The sequence below is a fragment of the Acomys russatus genome, chromosome 1 (genome assembly GCF_903995435.1).
Source record: "Acomys russatus chromosome 1, mAcoRus1.1, whole genome shotgun sequence".
Lineage (NCBI taxonomy): Eukaryota > Metazoa > Chordata > Mammalia > Rodentia > Muridae > Acomys > Acomys russatus.
In genome coordinates this window covers 36,418,507-36,437,548 of record NC_067137.1, presented here as the reverse complement: position 1 = coordinate 36,437,548, position 19,042 = coordinate 36,418,507, and the positions used below count along the sequence as shown (strand labels likewise).

At 48.2% G+C, this 19,042-nt stretch overlaps 1 protein-coding gene across 2 annotated transcripts in view; it reads left to right on the top strand.

The window, feature by feature from the left end:
• Greb1 (growth regulating estrogen receptor binding 1) overlaps window positions 1-19,042 on the top strand; it is a 68,949-nt gene that overhangs the window by 33,932 nt on the left and 15,975 nt on the right. For both annotated transcript variants that reach the window (XM_051143652.1, XM_051143642.1), the window contains exons 15-23: window positions 1,668-1,863; window positions 3,199-3,335; window positions 6,538-6,877; window positions 8,022-8,137; window positions 10,027-10,223; window positions 11,595-11,699; window positions 13,143-13,789; window positions 16,458-16,560; window positions 18,250-18,408. In XM_051143652.1, the coding sequence (XP_050999609.1) occupies window positions 1,668-1,863; window positions 3,199-3,335; window positions 6,538-6,877; window positions 8,022-8,137; window positions 10,027-10,223; window positions 11,595-11,699; window positions 13,143-13,789; window positions 16,458-16,560; window positions 18,250-18,408 (2,000 nt within the window). The remainder of the gene's footprint in view (window positions 1-1,667; window positions 1,864-3,198; window positions 3,336-6,537; window positions 6,878-8,021; window positions 8,138-10,026; window positions 10,224-11,594; window positions 11,700-13,142; window positions 13,790-16,457; window positions 16,561-18,249; window positions 18,409-19,042) is intronic.

The window sequence follows — 19,042 nt, the reverse complement described above, 5'->3', positions numbered from 1 at the left end:
GAAACCCTCCCTGCTACCACTCTCTCTGGACCAGTGTTGTGGGCAGTGTCTGCTTTGGCCCTTCCTGAGGGGTGGATGCTTTTACTCAATTAAAATGAATTCTCACCCTAGATGTGTGTGAGGTTGGTCAGTTGGAGGCTTCTGGCGGCTGGGCACCTTCAGGAGGTAGGCCTTGCAGCTGACCAGTTAGCTCTTACCTCTAGTGGAGGTGAGGAAAGAAGGAAGCTCCTGGACCAGGTCATAGAGCAAGGCTTTGGTTCCTACGGATTGTAGCTGTTTGAACTTGTGAGGGCCTGGACGGTTTCCAGTCTAGCGCCTGAGTGTGACTGGAGGGATGGAGCTTCTGGAAATGGTAGGTGCCACTGCCTTTTGGATCTTCATTCTTGGGGACAGCTGCCTGGCATCCAGAAGATGAAGCCCTGACTTCTTTATTCTGTCCCCTAGTTTAAGAGAGTGCTGACCGAGCCCATTGTCTTATAAAGAAAGCTTGGGCTGGGCCTGGCTGCTAAGACTTCAGATCAAAAATGTTTCCTGTTCCTTTAATGTTGTCTTCTAGACAAATGTAGAATTTGTCTTCTTATATTATCTTTGAATCATGTCAAGTCAGCAGAACTTGGTTTGATTCTGTAGATATTATTGTTAACATTTTATTTGATGCAAGATCTGGTCCGATTCCGTGCACCACCAAGGATGACTTTGAATGTCTCATCTTCCTGCCTCCATCTGCCAACTGCTGGGATCAGAAGTGTGCACCACCATGCCCCACTTTATGTGGTGCTGTGGGTCAAACCAGGGCTTTGCACATGCTAGGCAAATTAGCATGCTACCAGCCAACATCCTCTGCCAAGTCAGGAGGCCATTAGGAGGGTCATCCGGCTCCTCCTCTGTGTCTCCTCCCTTCTTCCCTCACAGCCCCATCACCCTTTGACACAGAATAAGATTGGGCATGAGCCATTGTTAAGAACAGACGTGGTACATACCATTTGACTCTTTCTGCTTCTGGGTTAACTCACTCATTATGATCATTTCTAGTTCAATCCATTTGTCCACAAATTTCAGGAATTCCTTGTTTTTAATGGCTGAGTAGTATTCCATAGTGTAAATGTACCACAGTTTCTCTATCCATTCTTCTACTGAGGGACACTTAGGCTGTTTCCATGACCTGGCTATTATGAATAAGGCTGCTAAGAACATGGTTGAGCAAATGTTCTGGTGGCACTCAGAGGAAGGATAGCAGGCTACCAAGAAGAGACTTGATACCCTATGAGCATATACAGGGGGAGGAAGTCCCTCTCAGTCACAGTCATAGGGGAGGGGAGTAAGGGGAAAATGGGAGGGAGGGAGGAATGGGAGAATACAAGGGATGAGATAACCATTGAGACATAATATGAATAAATTAATAAAAAAAGAATAGACGTGGTACCATGCAAGAAACCCACCATAGTTCCTTTCCTGATAGCCAATTTTCCTATATGTACTGAGTATTGTGAGAGCCCCCAACAGATGCCTCTTTTTTTTTTTTCCATAATCATGGGTGGCCCTTTAAGTTTCAATTGTAGGTGAAGCTGGGGAACTAGTTATAAGCTTAAGCAGCTGCCTTATCCTTGTAAGGCTATCAAACAGCGTTAGTATTTCTGTTTAACACTTTTGTTCTTTTCTCCCCTCAGCAGTGCTGTTCATAACATCTACTCTCAAAGTGACCCATCCGTGGGATTAGTGGACAGACTGCTCAACTGCAGGGAGGTGAAAGAGGCACCCAACATTGTGACCCTTCATGTGACCTCTTTCCCATATGCGCTGCAGACACAACACACACTGATCAGCCCCTACAATGAGATCCACTGGCCCGTCTCCTACAGTAATGTGAGTGCGGCTGTGCAACAGTGTCACCAGTATGCTTAGGTGTAGAGACACCAGCTTTGGTAGACGCCTTGGCCAGTTGCAAATGAGTGGGTCCCAGATCCTTGGGTCATTGGTTTGGCCCAGGGGTTAGGCCTAAAGCCTTCCTGTCTATTTGGAGAAATTTCTAAAGCCTGTCCATGGGTTGTCCTGTCTTAAATGTGTAGGCAGTACAGTTGGTTTGACATCTTCCCCAGGAGCTGATGCTCTGAATCTCAGAGCAATATTTGGATAGACTGTCCTCCTGGTGCTGAAGATGGAGCTTTGGGATGTAGTAGAAGCTTGGCTTCCACAGGGAGTGGCTTCCTATGCAGACGTGTTCAAAGCATTCTTCAGACCGAACTTACGCCCTTTACCCTGGAAGGCTTGCTTTGGCTGGCCACCTGTCATCATTTATTAAAGTAGATGTCCAGAGTTCTGGCAATTTGAGAATTCTGTGTGGCTGGATTCCAGCGGGAAATACAAGGAATAAGTACCCTAGAGTTTTGGACTTCTTCAGAATGCTTCAGCCATCCCGGGAACTCCCAAGGTGTTTGGTTTCCATCCCGTGACTTCGGAATCAGTGTTTCATTGGCCCTTCCTGTGGGCTCCACTCAAGTGCTTTATACCCATGAATTTACAGAAGGGCCAGAGGATCTTCTGATTTACAGATGGCAAGAATGAGAAGAAAGTGGCGGGCCACTGTCAGGGGGATGACCCAGGGACAGGCTCCTTGGCAGTGGTACTTGCCCACTCTGCTGTTTAACAGCAGAATTCATGCCTCTGCCTTTTGGACAACCTCTGCCAACTTTGCTTGGTGGAGTTCCTGCGTTCATTTGGAAGGCATGTTATGGCAATGCAAGAGACATTAGATAAGTTTGTGTTCACCCCTTCATTACCCCAACCATGAAGATATTGGGGCCAAACGATTGGGAAACTTGACTGATGTGAACACTCCATCTTTGTTGTTTATGGACTGCACAATCAGTACTATTTAGAATCAGTGGTTCTCAACCTTCCTAATGCAGCTCCTCATGTTGTGGTGACCCCCAACCAAAAGACTGTTTTGTGGCCTACGCCATAACTGTAATTCTTCTAGTTATGAATTGTGATGTCAATTGTGATGTGCTATGCAGGATTATCTGATACATGACCCCTGTGAAAGCATCATCAAGCCTCCAAAGAGGTCGCGACCTACAGGTTGAGAACCACTGGTTTAGCTCAAGTTGCCAATCAACATTGTCCACCAGTCTCGGCCTATGAAGCCCTGACTTTCCGTGTGAGTGTGAGCCTTAACTGGATGGTGCTCTTCTGTTTTAGGGTGTGGACCTGTATCATGAGAGCAAGAAGTACTTCGGGCTGTCTGAGTTTATTGACTCCACCCTGTCTGGACACAGTCTCCCCTTGCTCCGGTACGACAGCTCCTTTGAGGCCATGGTCACTGCATTGGGAAAAAGGTACGTTTCTCTTCAAAGTTACTAGACATGCTTGGTAGCTTCAAGAATAAGTGGAAAGTGGAAGTCTGCATCTGGGCCACGGGGTTCCGGGAAGGGAGTCCATCTTCCTCCCTCCCTCCCTCCCTCCCCCACCTCCCTCCCCTGGGATGCAGTCCCTCTATCAAGGGGACCCATATTTCTTCTGCATCTGAATTGCCTTGGGTCCATGACCCTTCTGTCTTGCTGCTACTCCAGAACATTGTAAATTGTACTTCCTTGGGTGTCTGTTTTATTCCTGTTAATCCTGAGTTTTATTCTGGGATACAATGAAGCTATTGGGAAGTAGCGAAAGCCTTTCCAGTCTTGTGTTTAAGCTTTGTTGTCAGGGAGAAGAGCGCTTAGTCTATACCTGCTCTGTACCTTTGCTCCTGACTAAGGAAAGACCCTCCTAAGTTCTTCACAACTTTCCATGCCTCTTGGGGATTCCACGTGGATTGTGGGGAAGGGGGGATAGCCACTTGTGAGCCCCAACAAGTGAAGGGCTTGCTGGGCAAGCATAAGGAACTGGGATTGGCTCTCCAGTACCCAAGTAGAAAGTCTGCAGTGGCAGTGTGCGCTGCTTACTCTAGAGTGGGGACGTAGAAGAGGGTCATCCCTGAGGCTTGTGGACTAACAAGTCCAGCCAACCGGTGAGCTCCAGGTTCATTGAGAGAACCTATCTTAAACAAACAAACAATGGAGTGTTTTGACTCATTCAAAGTTGGCTTAAGGCTTCCACATGCTTGTTCAGACATGTGCACAAACACCTGTATCCATGTACACACGTCCATATCGAACATGTGCATATACATATAGTTTCCTTACCTACTAACTTAAAAAAAAAATAAGTCTTTCCTTTGTCTCGGATGGTTTCCTTACGTGTGTGGCCCTTTCACTGCTCATTCCTATGGACTCTGTCTGTTCCATAGTCGCTTAGGTGTTCCCCCTGTGACCTGAGCTGCCTCGGTGTCCCTGGGCTCTAAGTATGGACCACTGAGCTTTGTCTGCCCGCCACTTCCTGAGCTCATCTTGAGATCTCTGGGTGGAGGCTAGGGGCTCACCTACCTTGGGTCACAGGGCTCAGGACCACTCTCTTTTCACTGCCCGATGTTTCCTGTGTGTCACTCCATCCTGGCGAGGAGCAGAAGTCTCCACTCGTCCTTCGGAGCAGAAGTCTCCACTCATCCTTCAAGCAGAATGCATTTCTACCACACTCCCATAATTTCCATGCATTGTTTCTCCAATGGACCAAAATCAGAGCAAATATTCCCTGGGCTACTCAGTACTCCTCATGCCCCAACCCTGGGGCCAACTGTGCCTTCCTAAGACCACAATGGCCACTTATCAGGCTCTCCCTCCAGTGTACATAACCTGTAAAGTCATCAACATGCTGGGCCATGAAGAGGAGGTTTGAACTGGGGAAGTGGGTGATGCCATGGGGTACAGTGAGGTCAGGAGTGGTAGTAAGCAAACTAACTGCCCTGTTGGAACTCACACACCCCGTTGGAACTCACATGGTGTCACTGCTATGCTGTGGCTTCTGAGGACTTGTTCCAGCTAGAAGAATTCACATGGGTGTCAGGATAAACTTGGCATGAGTTCATTCATTTCTCTTGGGAAGTGATGTTCAGAGACCTGATTTATTTCAATGTTGCTTAGGTGTGTTTCTTTGTCAGTGTGTGTGTGTGTGTGTGTGTGTGTGTGTGTGTGTGTGTGTGTGTGTGCGTGCATGCGTGTATGTACATCAGTGTCAATTCAGATATGCCGTGCACATGTTTGGAGACCAGAGAACAACTTCTGATTCTGTTTTCACCTTCTGCCTTCCTTGTTTGAGACATGGTCTTTTGTCTGTTTCCACTGAATATGCAGGCTAGCTGGCCTGGGCTTCTTGGTGGAGGGTGGGGGGCCGTGTCTTATGCTAAGATTATAGGTGTGGGTGTATCTGGCTTTGATGTGAAGGCTGAGATTTGAACTCAGGTCCTTATGCTTGCACAGCAGACACCTTACTCACTGAGCCATCTCCCCCTGGGTCTGTTTCTGGCACACAGGTTAGAACTGCCATGTAGTCATGGGAGCAGTCAGTGCCCTTGCGTGGGGATAATACGGTAACCACAGTTTCTGAAGCAATGGAAGATATTCTTGCTTTTGCTGTCTATGTCCTGATGTGTGAATCATCTGTCAGGTTAGACATTTGGTCACGTCTAGGAACTCACTATAGTCAAATGGCCCCAGCGTAGCCTTTAGGGTGGCCTCCAAGTCTGAGGACTTGGCAGCTCTGTGTTCTCCTATTTCTAGTGGAATCCTGGGACAGATTGCTCGCTGTACTAGTTTCCTTTGTGGCTGCTGTGATAAAACACCTGACAAAAGAACCCTAAGGGAGGAAGTATTTATTTTGGCCCATGGTCTGAGGGTGCAGACCCTCACGGCAGAGAAGTTGTGACAGGAGTGTGAGGCAGCTGGCTCCATCACAGCTACCGTCAGGAAGCAGAGAGAGATGAGCGCCACCACTCAGCCTACTTCCTCCTTTTTAATTGAGTGTGACTCGAGCCTGTGAGATAGTGCCACCCCCATTCAGGATAGCTCTCTTCCTCCTCTGTGAAAACACTCTCATACACATGCCATGTCTCTGGGATGATTCTAGATGTTGTCAAGTTGGTAATGAAGACTGACCATCACATCTGGCTTCTGGGGTGAGGTGGCAAACTAGGTAGGCATTATTTCATGCCTAGTGCTGGAAAATGCATGAGCAGTAGCAGCAGCAATCAACCTATGCTTTTGTCTCCCAGCTGGGAAAAAAAAGCAAACAAACAAACAAACAAAAAACAAACAAAAAACCCACAGGCATCTGTGCTTTAGTTTCTGAAGTCCCCAGCAGCTAACCCCTACAAGCAATGATGCTCAACCTATGGGTTAGGACCCCTTGGGTCAAACAACTCTTTCATACGGGTCACCTAAGACCATCAGGAACACAGAAACTACAGTTATGAAGTGACAATAGACTAATTTTATTGCTGGAGTCACCACACCATGAGGAGCTATGTCAAAGGATTCGCAGCATGAGGGCAGCTGAGACCACTGCCCTACAGGCTTCCATCACATCTGTAACTTGGTAACCACCTGTGTTTTGGGTGAGCAGCGTGGCCAGCCCCAGGTCCTGGGCATGGTCTCTTTGTGTTCCTTGCAGGTTCCCCCGCCTTCATAGTGCGGTGATCAGGACCTTTGTTCTTGTGCAGCACTACGCGGCTGCCATGATGGCTGTGAGTGGCCTCCCACAGATGAAGAACCACACATCGGTGGAGACCCTGGAGATCACCCAGAACCTCCTCAACTCCCCAAAGCAGTGCCCCTGTGGCCACGGGCTCATGGTCCTGCTGCGCGTGCCCTGTTCGCCCCTCGCAGCTGTGGCCTACGAGCGCCTGGCCCATGTGCGAGCTCGGTTGGCTCTGGAGGAACACTTTGAAATCATCCTGGGCCACCCCAGCTCAGGCATCACCGTGGGCAAGCATTTTGTGAAACAGCTCAAGGTAGGTGTTGTGGTCAGGGTCCGGGGTTGGGGGGAGGCAGAGGGCTTATGTGGGAATCACCAAACGACAGCAAGAGGGGGTGGTGGCAGCAGGCCCTTGAAGCCTGGCCACCCCTCTCCACCTTTTCACCCCCAGACTCCCTTTGTCCCCCAACACAGCCTGCAATGTCAGTCCTCTGATATGAAGCATGCTTTTTTTTCCTCCTCTTCCTGAGGTACCTTTCTCCTCTGCCTTAGCTGATGCTTACTCCTTCAGAATTCAGCTCAATTTCTTTTTCCTTTAAGGCATCCTGTCCTATACTGGGGGGGGGGGGGGGGGGCGTGGGATCTCTATTCTTGTCCAAGTGGTGAAGATCTTGGTCCCTCAAAGCCAAACACAGAACCTGGTCCCTTGTAGGCTCTTATTAAAGGACATGTGACAGGACATATGAAGGGGACAGAGAGAGAGAGTTGATTGAAAGAAGAAATAGGTGGAAGCCGTGGAGGAAAGGCACAGTCAGTACCGTTAGAGAACACAGGGAGAGACGTCAGAGACAACTGGGCCCTGTCTTCCTGAGCATTGTCCAGACTCCACACATCCTCACACACCCAGCTCCCCCAACTGAAAACTCAGTGGCTCACCACATACTTACACACAGAACAAAGCTCTTCCTTTGCATTGCAAGATGGACTGTGAGGGTCACCAGTGAGTGGGTAGATATCAGGGTGTTTGAGAGCCAGGAAGTAGCCTGGGTCAAGTGTGGACTGCAGGATTGCATGCCTAGTCAGTATGCTTTATTTTACACTTACTTATGCAGTGTGTGTGTGTGTGTGTGTGCATGTGTGTGTGTGTAAATGTTGCAGGATGCATGTAGAGGTCAAGAGTTTTGGGGAGCTGGTTCGTCCCTTCTGCCGAATGGGTTCTGGGAATTGAACTCAGGTCATAAGGCTTGGTGGCAAATGCTTTTTTACAGCTGAGCTGTCTCGCCAGCACCGGTTGGTGCATTTAGTCCACAGTGGTGTGCTTGGGTCCTACAAATAGTCACTCATATCTTTCAGATGGGAAGAGTTGGAGCTTCTAGGAAGCTCATTAACAACCCCGGGAAGTGACAGTACTGATATCCAGGCCTCATTTCTGCACCTTTCTCTCCTTCTCATATCTGCAGATGTGGCAGAAAATCGAGGACGCGGAATGGAGACCTCAGACTTACTTGGAGTTGGAGGGCCTGCCCTGCATCCTAATTTTCAGTGGGATGGACCCTCATGGGGAGTCGCTGCCTCGGTAAGTTGGGAATCAGGGCCTCTGGGGTCCTGAGGAGATAAGTCTCAAGGGAGGAGAACAGCCTGAGTTACCACTGCTCAACCACAGGAGAAGGGTTTCACACTCTTGGTCAGCAGGGGTGGCGTATTTGGGCTGGTATTCCAGGGCAATTTGTCTGAGGTGTAGGCAGTATTCCCCAGTTCTCAGAAGACACCGTTGGGCAGGGGGCAGGGCTTGGAAGAACATCAGTGCCAGACTGATGGGAAATGGATTTAGTTTGGGGGATTCCTGTGTGTTAGAGAAGACAGAGCCATATAAAATGGTGACCACTGTTTCTAGAGCTGGGGCCAGTTTCCCTGGGTTCTTGACCATTGTGACTGGGGTGGGGGTGGGGGTGGGGACTTATGGTGCTGCTCAGAAAAAGTAGGTTGTTGAGTATAAAGAATAAATGTCTCATTTCTTAATTACTGTTCTATGGTTGTTGAAGAGACACTATGACCAAAGCAACATATAGGGAAAAAAAGCTTCTTCTCAAGTCTCTGATGGGGTTGAAGTCTTAGCTATTTAGGGATTAAGATATTTTTAGGTCTAGATAGATGTTTTAATTTGACAGAGATGAGATATGATGGATATTGATTCTCATTCAGAGTTTTAGAATCACCGACATAGTAAAGATGTTTTCTACAAGGTTGCCAAATACAATTGGCCAAAACATCATGAATGTAACATTCATATAATCCCTGATTGTTTCATGGTTCTTCTTGCTGCATGGAATTTTTTAAAATTTACATGTAATAATATAAATGTGTATGCCAAAATAAAAGAAAAAAATCATTTAATTAGGGTTAATACATGATCATCATGGTGGGAGGTATGGCCCTAGAGCAGTAGCTGAGAGCTTACATCTGATCTATAACAGACAGACAGAGGGAGGGAGGGACAGAGAGAGAGACAGAGACAGAGACACACAGAGAGACACACACAGAGAGACACAGAGAGAGAGACAGAGAGACAAACAGACAGACACACACACACACACACAGAGAGAGAGAGAGAGAGAGAGAGAGAGAGAGAGAGAGAGAGAGAGAGAGAGAGAGAGAGAGAGAGAGAGAGAGAGAGAGACTGGATCTAGCATGGGCTTTTGAAAGTTCAAAACCCATCCCCATTGACACACCTCCTCCAATGAGGACACACCTCCTAATCCTTCCCAAACAGTTCCTCCAACTGAGGAAAAAAAAAAACATTCAAATATACGAGCCTATGGGAGTCAATTTCATTCAAACCACATCCTATATGTCTTCCTACCTATGTGTCTCTGCAGTTATCATGGGCACGTGACCTATGAGTGACTCCCTTCACTCTCTAGGCTGCACACATGTAAGACAAGAGGTCACTAGAAGGTCACTTGTCCTACAAAGGCTTTCACAGCAGTAATTGTGTCTGACTTCACTGCTGTCATATTCCTAGCTTCCAGCACCTCCCTGGGACACATTGAGTATGGATGGCTTACTTGAATATCCAGTTAGAATACTCAGCCTCCAACAGTATACATATGTCCTTATGAATATTCAGCCGCATTTAAATGGGGGGAAAATCAGAGCCTCAGAGAAGCTGCGTAACTTGTCAGAGTTTCCACCTCTGGCAATGCTGGGGTTCAGTACTTACTTTTGCTTGACCCGAAAGTTAGTGGTATCTTGATTGCATGGCTCAAAGGAGTAGATCTCTGATAGGGGCCCTCCAAGACTTAGTGTGAACGTGGCTTTACATGATGAGCTCACAGTAAGCTTTTCCATGTCCTGGAGCCCTGTGATCTAATGAGGGAGGCAGGCAGACATGGCCTTTTGTCCCCTAGCAGCAGAACCTCCTGGTGGAAGGCATATGACGGATGAACACCTTCTTTCCTCCCCCAGGTCTCTGAGGTACTGTGACCTGCGTCTGATAAATTCCTCCTGCCTGGTGAGGACATCCCTGGAGCAGGAACTGGGGCTGGCTGCCTACTTTGTGAGCAACGACGTTCCCTTGGAGAAAGGGGCCAAGAACGAGGCCTTGGAGAGTGATGGCGACAAGCTAAGCAGCACAGACGAAGATGAGGAGGCAGGGACAGAAGGTGAGGGCGGCCTAGCTGTACCTAGGAATTCTTGCCTCACATCCTCTGCGGCCATCCTCATAAGATTCGGATTCTGTCCTTCTCCCCTCCTCTGTCATTTTTGGTCATGTGGGAAGATGGGAATTCCTATAGGTTTTTTTTTTTTTTTTTTTTTTTTTTTTTTAGACAAGGGTTTCTCTGTGTAGCCCCTGGCTGTCCCGAACTCCCTTTGTAGACTAGGCTGGCCTCCAGTTCACAGAGATCCACCTGTCTCTGCCTTCCTTGAGTGCTGGGATTAAAGGTGTGCACCACCACATTCAGCAAGATCTAGAATTCTTAAAGAATAGGAAAGAATGGTGACTTCTTAGGGTTCAACTTCAAGACTTGGTTTTAATGCTGGTAGGTCCACTCATCCCCTCTGTTGGAAATCAACTTGCCTGCCATTATGCTAAATGTTATTGAAGTTTGTGAGACCAGACCAGTGTCATTTGTAGATTCCAGGAATCTGATGCCACTTTTGTTTGTTTGTTTGTTTTTGTTTTTCGAGACAGGGGTTCTCTGTGTAACCTTGGCTGTCCTGGACTTGCTTTGTAGACCAGGCTTGCCTCAAACTCACAGCAATCCACCTGCCTCTGCCTCCCAAGTGCTGGGATTAAAGGTGTGCGCCACCATCGCCTGCCCCCCCCCCTTTTTTAAAGACAGGGTTTCTCTGTGGAGCCTTGGCTGTCCTGGACTCACTTTGTAGACCAGAAAGGCCTCAAACTCACATAGATCTACCTGCCTCTGCCTCTTCCAGTGCTGGGATTACAGGCATGTGCCACTGTGCCTGGCTTCTGACCTTATATTTTTAATATGACATGCAAATAAGAGCAGCATCTTGCTGTAGTCCACAGTATGATAGGAGTGCAGAAGCCATGTATTTACAGATACAGAGGCTAAAGAGATGAGTGTAATGCCCCCTTACTCCTGCCTGCTGACTGGGTGACATGAGATGAGAGTGTAGTCCCTCCTGGCTGCAGCTTGTCCATTAAGATGGCAAGGCCTTCTCACTAGGACTTTCTGTATGGTGACTAATTTTAGCATAACTGTGATCATGGCATTAAATGTTTCCATCTCCCTGTCGCCTGTGGTGTGACTACACAAACTAGCCTGACCTGATGCACTTCTTCCTGTTCTTGTCTTAACTCCTTTGTGAGCTCGACTTAGCTAAGAGTGTTGTGGTGTGTGTGTGTGTGTGTGTGTGTGTGTGTGTGTGTGTGTGTCTGTGTGTGAGCTAAAATGCTAGCAGGTGAATGAAGGAGTGAGAGAAGAAATGGGGAACGAGGCATGATGACGTCTTGACTTCCGGATGCCAGGCTGCTGTCAGGGATGGTGACTCCTCTGTGTTCTCAGGGTGTTTCGAAGCAGGCTCCACCTCAGAGAAGAGGGGCCCTGTGAAGAGGGAGCGCTCCCACTCCCACGACTCGGCGTCTTCCTCCCTTTCCTCCAAAGCATCTGGTGAGTCTCCACTTGGGAACACCATGCCTAGGGCTGCCTCTGGTTTCAGAGAGTAGGAAGAGCGTGCACGGGAATGTCTGCTGAGTCCAGGCTTCCAGCCAGCACCTGTGAGAACAAGACTGTCTAGAATAGTCTAGAACTGAATTGGACATCTCAAACCATGAAGCCAGGATAGGACTCTAGGGTCTGACTGTTCCTGCTGGTAGAACTAATCTGACCCTGGCTGTAATGTAGGCCATAATGTCCTGGCCATTCATGGATATTGCCCTCAAGGGTTAGGGTTAGGGTTAGGGTTAAGGTCCTTGGTTTCTGAGCTCAGCTCATGCATGGGAAATAGCATTACTCATCTTAAAGAATGTGTCAAACTGGGCATTTGATGTGATCAGAGTGTTGAAAGGTGAATTCAGTATGAACTCTGCCCTTAAGAAACTAAATGTATGGGGCTCAGAGTGCTATGTAGCTAGCTGGTGGAGTGTTTGCCTATCATGCACAAAGCCCTGTGTAAATCCCCAGTCCCACATAAGCTGGACATAGTGGTGTATGCCTGCACTCCCAGCACTCAGAAGCTGGAGGCAAAAGAATCAGAAATTCAAAGCCATGCTCACCTAGAGAGAAAGTTTAAGGCCAAATAAAACAATTGGAATGGTAGGATCAGGGAGAGGTGAAAATAAAAGGGGATGTTAACTGAAACTAAGGACACATGCTTTTCGAAAATCTACTTATATACCTTGTAACCTAAACAAAAAATACATTTAAAGGCAGAGGCAGGTGGATCACTTTGAGTTCAAAGCCAGCCTGGTTTGCAAAGCCAGTCCAGGACAGCCAAGCCAAGGATATACAGAGAACCACCCCCCAAAAAAAATTTTTTTTAAAGCAGAACAGAAGAAAAACTAATTCATCTTTGCTTTTAAACACCATTGCCGTCTTAATCCTCTCCGGGTACAGAGTCACACCAAGTCCTCCGCTTTGTCTCACATACAGGACAGATTTAGGGCAGTTGTTCATCGCAGGTTCCAGAGAGAGTGGAAAAGGTGCTCCTGGGGAGGGCATATTCCAGGCTGAGATGCTCAGGGACATGTAGGCTTGTGTGGGGTTCAGTGTAACCTAGCTGAAATTAGGGGACAACAGTTTGTGGTCTGGGGTAGGGAGAACTCAGGGCCCAGCACAAGATTTGCTTTAGAAGCTCAAGAGTGACAGTGGGTGCCGTGACAGTGGGTGCCATGGGGATGCTCTGCCCACACATATGCATGGCCTTTTTGTACCAACATGGCGCTCTGTGGCTGAGGGACGGCCTGGGTTCTGGAGGAGCAGCTGACTAAGTGTATGTCCTCCACCATTGGCTTAAGTCATCCCAGCGAGCCCGGGACAGGCACAAGAGTGGCTGTGGGTTTGTGATGTGGTTCTGAGCGCACCTCTGACTGACTACATTCCTCTCTTTTATAGGCTCAGTGCTCTATGGTGAGTCCTTGCCTCAGCCCTCAGGACCTCTACAGGGAGAGCTTGCCCGATCACCTCCACCCTGTGGCCCCACAGAGGAGGTCAAAGCCCTGGGGGAGATACAGCGGCTCCGAGCGAGTCAGGGACCTACAGTCATCAGCAGGCACAGCCCAGGCCCTGGCCCACAGCCTGATTCCAGCCTCAGGACTCGCCAGAGGAGCCTGCAGGTGCCAGCCGCCCCATCCTCCCAGCTGTCCTCCTCCTCCTCCTCGTCCTCCTCCTCCACGGGCTCATCGTCCACGTGTGCAGTGTCCACTGCCAATGTACTACTCCTCCAGGCCTCTCAGTGCTCCATGGCCAAGGCCTGCCGTCAGCCTCCAACTGTCTTCCTGCCTAAGCTTGTGTATGACATGCTCGTGTCCACGGACAGCAGCGGCTTGCCCAAGTCTGCCTCCCTCCTGCCTTCGCCCTCGGTTATGTGGACCAGCTCCTTCCGCCCCCTGCTCAGCAAGATGATGACGTCAACCGAACAATCCCTCTATTACCGGCAGTGGACAGTACCCCGGCCCAGCCACATGGACTATGGCAACCGAGCCGAGGGCCGTGTGGATAGCTTTCACCCCCGCAGGCTGCTGCTCAGTGGGCCACCTCAGGTGGGTGCCATACCTGCTGCCCCTACACAGGCCAGGCCTCCAGGGTCTGCCTGAGGACAGTCCTGGCACTGAAGGCTACTTATGCGCTATGTGCAGCTTCTGTGGATGCCCTGGTTTCACATCTGTTGCTGTGATAAAATACCCAGGCACAGAGCAACTTAGGGAAGAAAGGGTTTATTTTTTACCTCATGATTCTCCATCACAGTCCAGCATAGCAGCCAATGTGGCAATAACTTAAAACAGCTAGTCATGTCACATCTACAGTCAAGAGCATAGAAATGTACACATGCCTGCTTGGTGCTCAGCTCGATTGAGCCACTCTTAAACCATTCAGGATCCAAACCCAGGAAATGAGGATGCCCACTTCAGAGTAAGTCTTCCCACATCAGCCAACATCATTAGGATAAATAAACCCTCATGGACATGGAAATAGGCCAACCTGACCTAAACGTTTCTTCATAGACCTCTCTTTCCAGCCAGGTATGGTGGTGCATGCCTTTATACCCAGCAGAGGCAAGTGGTTCTCGGTGAGTTCGAGGCCAGCCAGAGGTATATAGTGAGACCCTGTCTCAAAACACAACAACAAACTCTCTTCCCAATGTAGTGTCAAGCCGACAACTGAAACTAGCCATCACAAAGAAGAATCCTTCTGATGGCCCAGAGTGAGCAGATGGTTGGGGAGAGTGATACCAATAGTCCATCCTTTGCCAGGTTCCTCCCTTTCATCCGCCAACCCCAGTTTTCTCTGCATGAGTGGGCCACAGAGATGCTGTCTGGATAGGAACTACTTGTGCTTTCAGGCTAAATTTGACCTTTACCATCTGAGCCTCTGAATACTTTCCCAGTTAGAAACAAAGTAGCAGTCAGTGTAGGAAGGTTCTAATGACCTGTTTGTTCATGGAGAGTCGAAACCAGCTCACTATCAGTTTATTGTGTGTCCTTCACAGACTGCAGACCTCAGCTGGTGAGGTGCTCACTGTGCAGACACAATCACATGCTTTCAGCACCCACATAAAAAGCAAGGCATGGCATCCATACCTAGTATCCCAGTGTTGGGGAGACACAGACAGGAAGATTCCTGGGGCTCACTGACCAGCTAGGATAGCCGCATTAGCAAGCTCTTGCCTCACCAAGACACTAGGCTCAGAAATCAGGTGGGGAGCAACGGGGGAGGTACCTAATGTTGGCCTCTTGCCTTTGTGCACACTTGTACACACAGGTAGACAGACACACCCCACACACAGAGCCCCTTGTAGTGGGCATGGGAGGAGGAAGGTGGCATGATCTTTGGAACTGGTCAGAGACTGAGAGAAGACTCTGGGGTCCAAGTGCCTGAGACCACATTTTGTGTCACCTGACCCACAGCGGATTTTGATCTTCCCTGTGTCGAGGTGTGAGGTGCTTGGCGTACGGCCTGACTCTGACAGTGCACACGGACTGTTCTGTATGCTTCATTACAGAGCACCATGTACTGTTCTCCACTCAGCATTGTTCATTTCCAGGAATCCATCCTCCAAATACAAAACACATGTACGCTCACTCACTTTAGTATTATTTACAGTGATGAGAAATGACCCAGAATGAAAGTTTCCCCGGCTAGGTCTCAGCTGACTCATCTGCGCATGACTGGGTCCTAGAAGTCAGCCACAGCAAATTTAAAAGGTCTCTTTATTTTGACAATGAAATTCCTCTAAGAAACTTAACTTGAAATCAACTTGCAGCATAATAGATGCCCACCCCCCCATAACATCGTATCAATTAGGAAAGAAACCACTGTATATGTGAGCATGTCTAGGGAAGGCTAGCTCCTCACTGTCTCTAGAGGGGAGGCAGGATCATCAGCATTCGAATTTATTATCAATCTGTGGTTTTTCTCATTGTCTAAGATGACTATACATTACCTTTTCTAATTAAAAATAGGAAAAATGGAGTTGGGGTGATGTATCTGTTGGCAAAATGCCTGTCATGCAAGCATAAAGACCTTAGTTCTATTCCCCAGTATCCACATAAGAATCCAGGCATGGGGACTCACATTTGTGATCGAAGTTCTGGGGAGGTAGAGACAGGAGAATCCCTGGGCCAGCCTAGCTTAATTAGCAAGATCTAGGCCAATGAAGGGATTCTACGTCAAGAAATGAGGTGGATGGTATCTGAAGAATGACACCCGAGGTGACCTGCCCTTCACATGCACAAACACATACAAATGCCTACATATACACAAGTAAAAAATAGAAAAAACAAATTTTTAGGAACCTCCCATGTCTGTCTCCATACAATGCTGGGTCATATCGCTATAGAACTTTTTAGCCATGTAATAGATGGGAAACAGGGTATTGGAGTGTTAGTAAGATTGAGCATATTACAATGTGTCCATTGACATTTGTCCTTCTTTAGTAATTTTATTTTATTTTAAATTTTATTTAGTGTGAGTGCACATGTGCATGCACACACACACACGCACGCACACGCCATGCTTCTGGATGAAGGCAGATCTAAGTAGACATCCTTGCTTTGTTCAATGCGTTGGTGAATGCCATGCACCTACATGGTTTTCACTTCTGTGATGTGCCTTTCAGTGAGGCTGCAGGTGGCAGGAGACTGCTCTACTTGGTGTTCAGCACAGGGACAGGCTTCCTGCCACGGGGCTCTGATTCTAGTGTCTCCACAGATCGGGAAGACAGGTGCCTACCTGCAGTTCCTCAGCATCTTGTCCAGGATGCTGATTCGGCTGACAGAAGTGGATGTTTACGATGAAGAAGAGATCAATACAGGTGAGTTGTGTCTGGTGACCCTTGGGCTTGAGCAAGTGTCCTTTGACCTTTGTCAGTGGTCCTGGTAACTGTGTCTATCCCCTTCAGGGTAGACTAAAGTTTGACTTATCCCAAGGGCCTTTTCTTGTAGCCTTTTTTCTCAGTATGGAATGACACTCTGAGAACCTCATAGGGATAGTTACTAACACTGAAGTAATTCATGGCTTTTGATGGCTTTCCATGTGTCAAGCACTGTGAAAGACGCTATCTCCATCTGATCTTCAATACGGCCCTGTGAGCTCGGATATTGTCGTCTTACGTGGGAAACCCACCTGGGCAGTACCAAAGTAGGAATTGGGCTTCACTGGCCACGCATGGCCTATGGAATGTAGTTCATCAGGGAGGGTCTCCCAGCTCAGGCAACCAAATATCCAGGACAACGTCTAGGGGGGAAGAATTGTGGGAAACTGAGAGGAGGGGGTTTCTGGGTCCTGTTTGCTGAGTAGATTTGTTTGGAGGACGGCACGAATTGTTTTCTGCATGTGCGCTGTGCTGATGGTAAAGGACACCCTGGTTCCACCTCATGTCCTGCCCAAGTTGTATCTGTGTCTTCCTCATATGGCCTTGGCCTGTAACTAAATCTGTGACCCTGTGTAAGGGGAATTGGCTGCCATGCAGAAGTCACCAGGTGCCCCACACTGGTGTCAGCTCAACTCCTGGGAACTCTCCAAAGTTGAGCATAGCCAGGACTCCCTCCCATCCAGCCCTCTGCTGTTTCATGAGCTTGTAGTTCCTGTGGTTTCCCCACACCCAGGGGCTGTTGAGTCTTTGTCATCTTGCTTTCTTGGATAGAACAACGATGAAGACAAGATTTGATAGCACTTCATCAAACACACTATTATACTGCATTTTTTTCTTGCAAAATAGTGATACTTCCTGTTTCACAGGACATGAAGTGTCTATTAAAGATCTAGTAAGCCCTGGTCTCCTTCCTCCTTGTGGACATGCTCACTGCCTGGATATATGGCATATACATAAATTGGCATCTATAACTTTCTCTATATTATATATTCACCATAAAACATAGTTATCAACATGTCATGCAATTGGAGTTGGGCCAATTAGACTTTTTGGCTGGCTGTTCAGCCAGAACACCCTGATAAACACCAAAAGGCTGTACCAGACTTAGTGCAAGAGTGCGCTGTCAAGCATAAAATGTGGTTTATGCTGTGTTACTGCCCTCTGCATAGGAAAGCAATGGCTCAAGTGAGGTGGAGCGACAGCAACAGAGTCACATTGGCTGGGGTGAGTTAGGTGATAGAGTAAGAAAGAAACCTTCACGGGCACCACAAGTACAAGACACTCAGGCTGTGCATGAAGTAGGTGGTGGTGGAACACAGCTTGAGCTGAGGGCTCAGGACTCTGGAGGAATGGAAAGCAGCGTGCAGGGCAGAGAGCAGACCTGCGTCTGCAGGAGACAGAGTGAAGGCTGTTGGCCTGGGTGGAGTCAGATCTCAGTGCATGACCTTGTCCTGTTAGAGCCATCCTGAAAGGTCACTGTGTCAGAAGCCTTCTAGATATAGTGCAGGTCTCCAGGAAGCCATGGATTGACAATGATTTGGTTCTGCACACCATCACCCTTGGGCGCAGTTAAAGAACTCATCCTCACGCCTTGTTTCTCATGCAGCCCTTTTTCTGTCATTCTCATAGGCCTCCAAGAGGAATCGGATTGGCATTACCTCCAGCTCACCGACCCCTGGCCAGACCTGGAGCTCTTCCAGAAGATGCCCTTTGATTACATCATTCATGACCCGAAGTATGAGGATGCCAGTCTGATTTGTTCACACCATCAGAGCATCAAAAGCGAAGGTCAGGGCCTGGGGAGACAGCTCAGTTAGCCAAGTGCTTACTGACCACCCATGAGGACCTGAGTTCGGATCCTCAACATCCATGTAAAAAGATGACCATGCCAATGCATGTCTGTAAACAGGGGAATCAATAGAGACAGGTGGATCTCAGGGGCCTGCCAAGATTTAGCCAACTGGTGAGCTTCAGATTCAGACAAGATTCTATCTCAAAAAATAAAATGTAAAGCCATTTGATGAAGACATCTGGACAATCTCTATAGCTTCTACATGTACCTATGTGGGCATGTGGCACATGGGTAATGCACACACACACACACACACACATACACACACACAGTGAGGCCAACACTGGATGTCTTACTTCACTCTTGCCCAAAGTACATAGGCTTAATGGCTTCTTATGCATTAATAGAAGTCAGCTGGCTTGGTGTATCCTGTTAGTGATGCTATTTGGTATTAAGTGAGTGACTTACAAGAACCTGACTCACCACTGAGACTGCCCCCTGCAAGTAGAAGGGCCCTGCCACAGAGCCATGAGAGCCCTAAGGACTTGTTGTCATTGGAATATGTTGAAGGTTTGGTTAATGGAGTATAAAAGATGTGTATTTCTATCTATGAAGCTGTCATCAAATGGG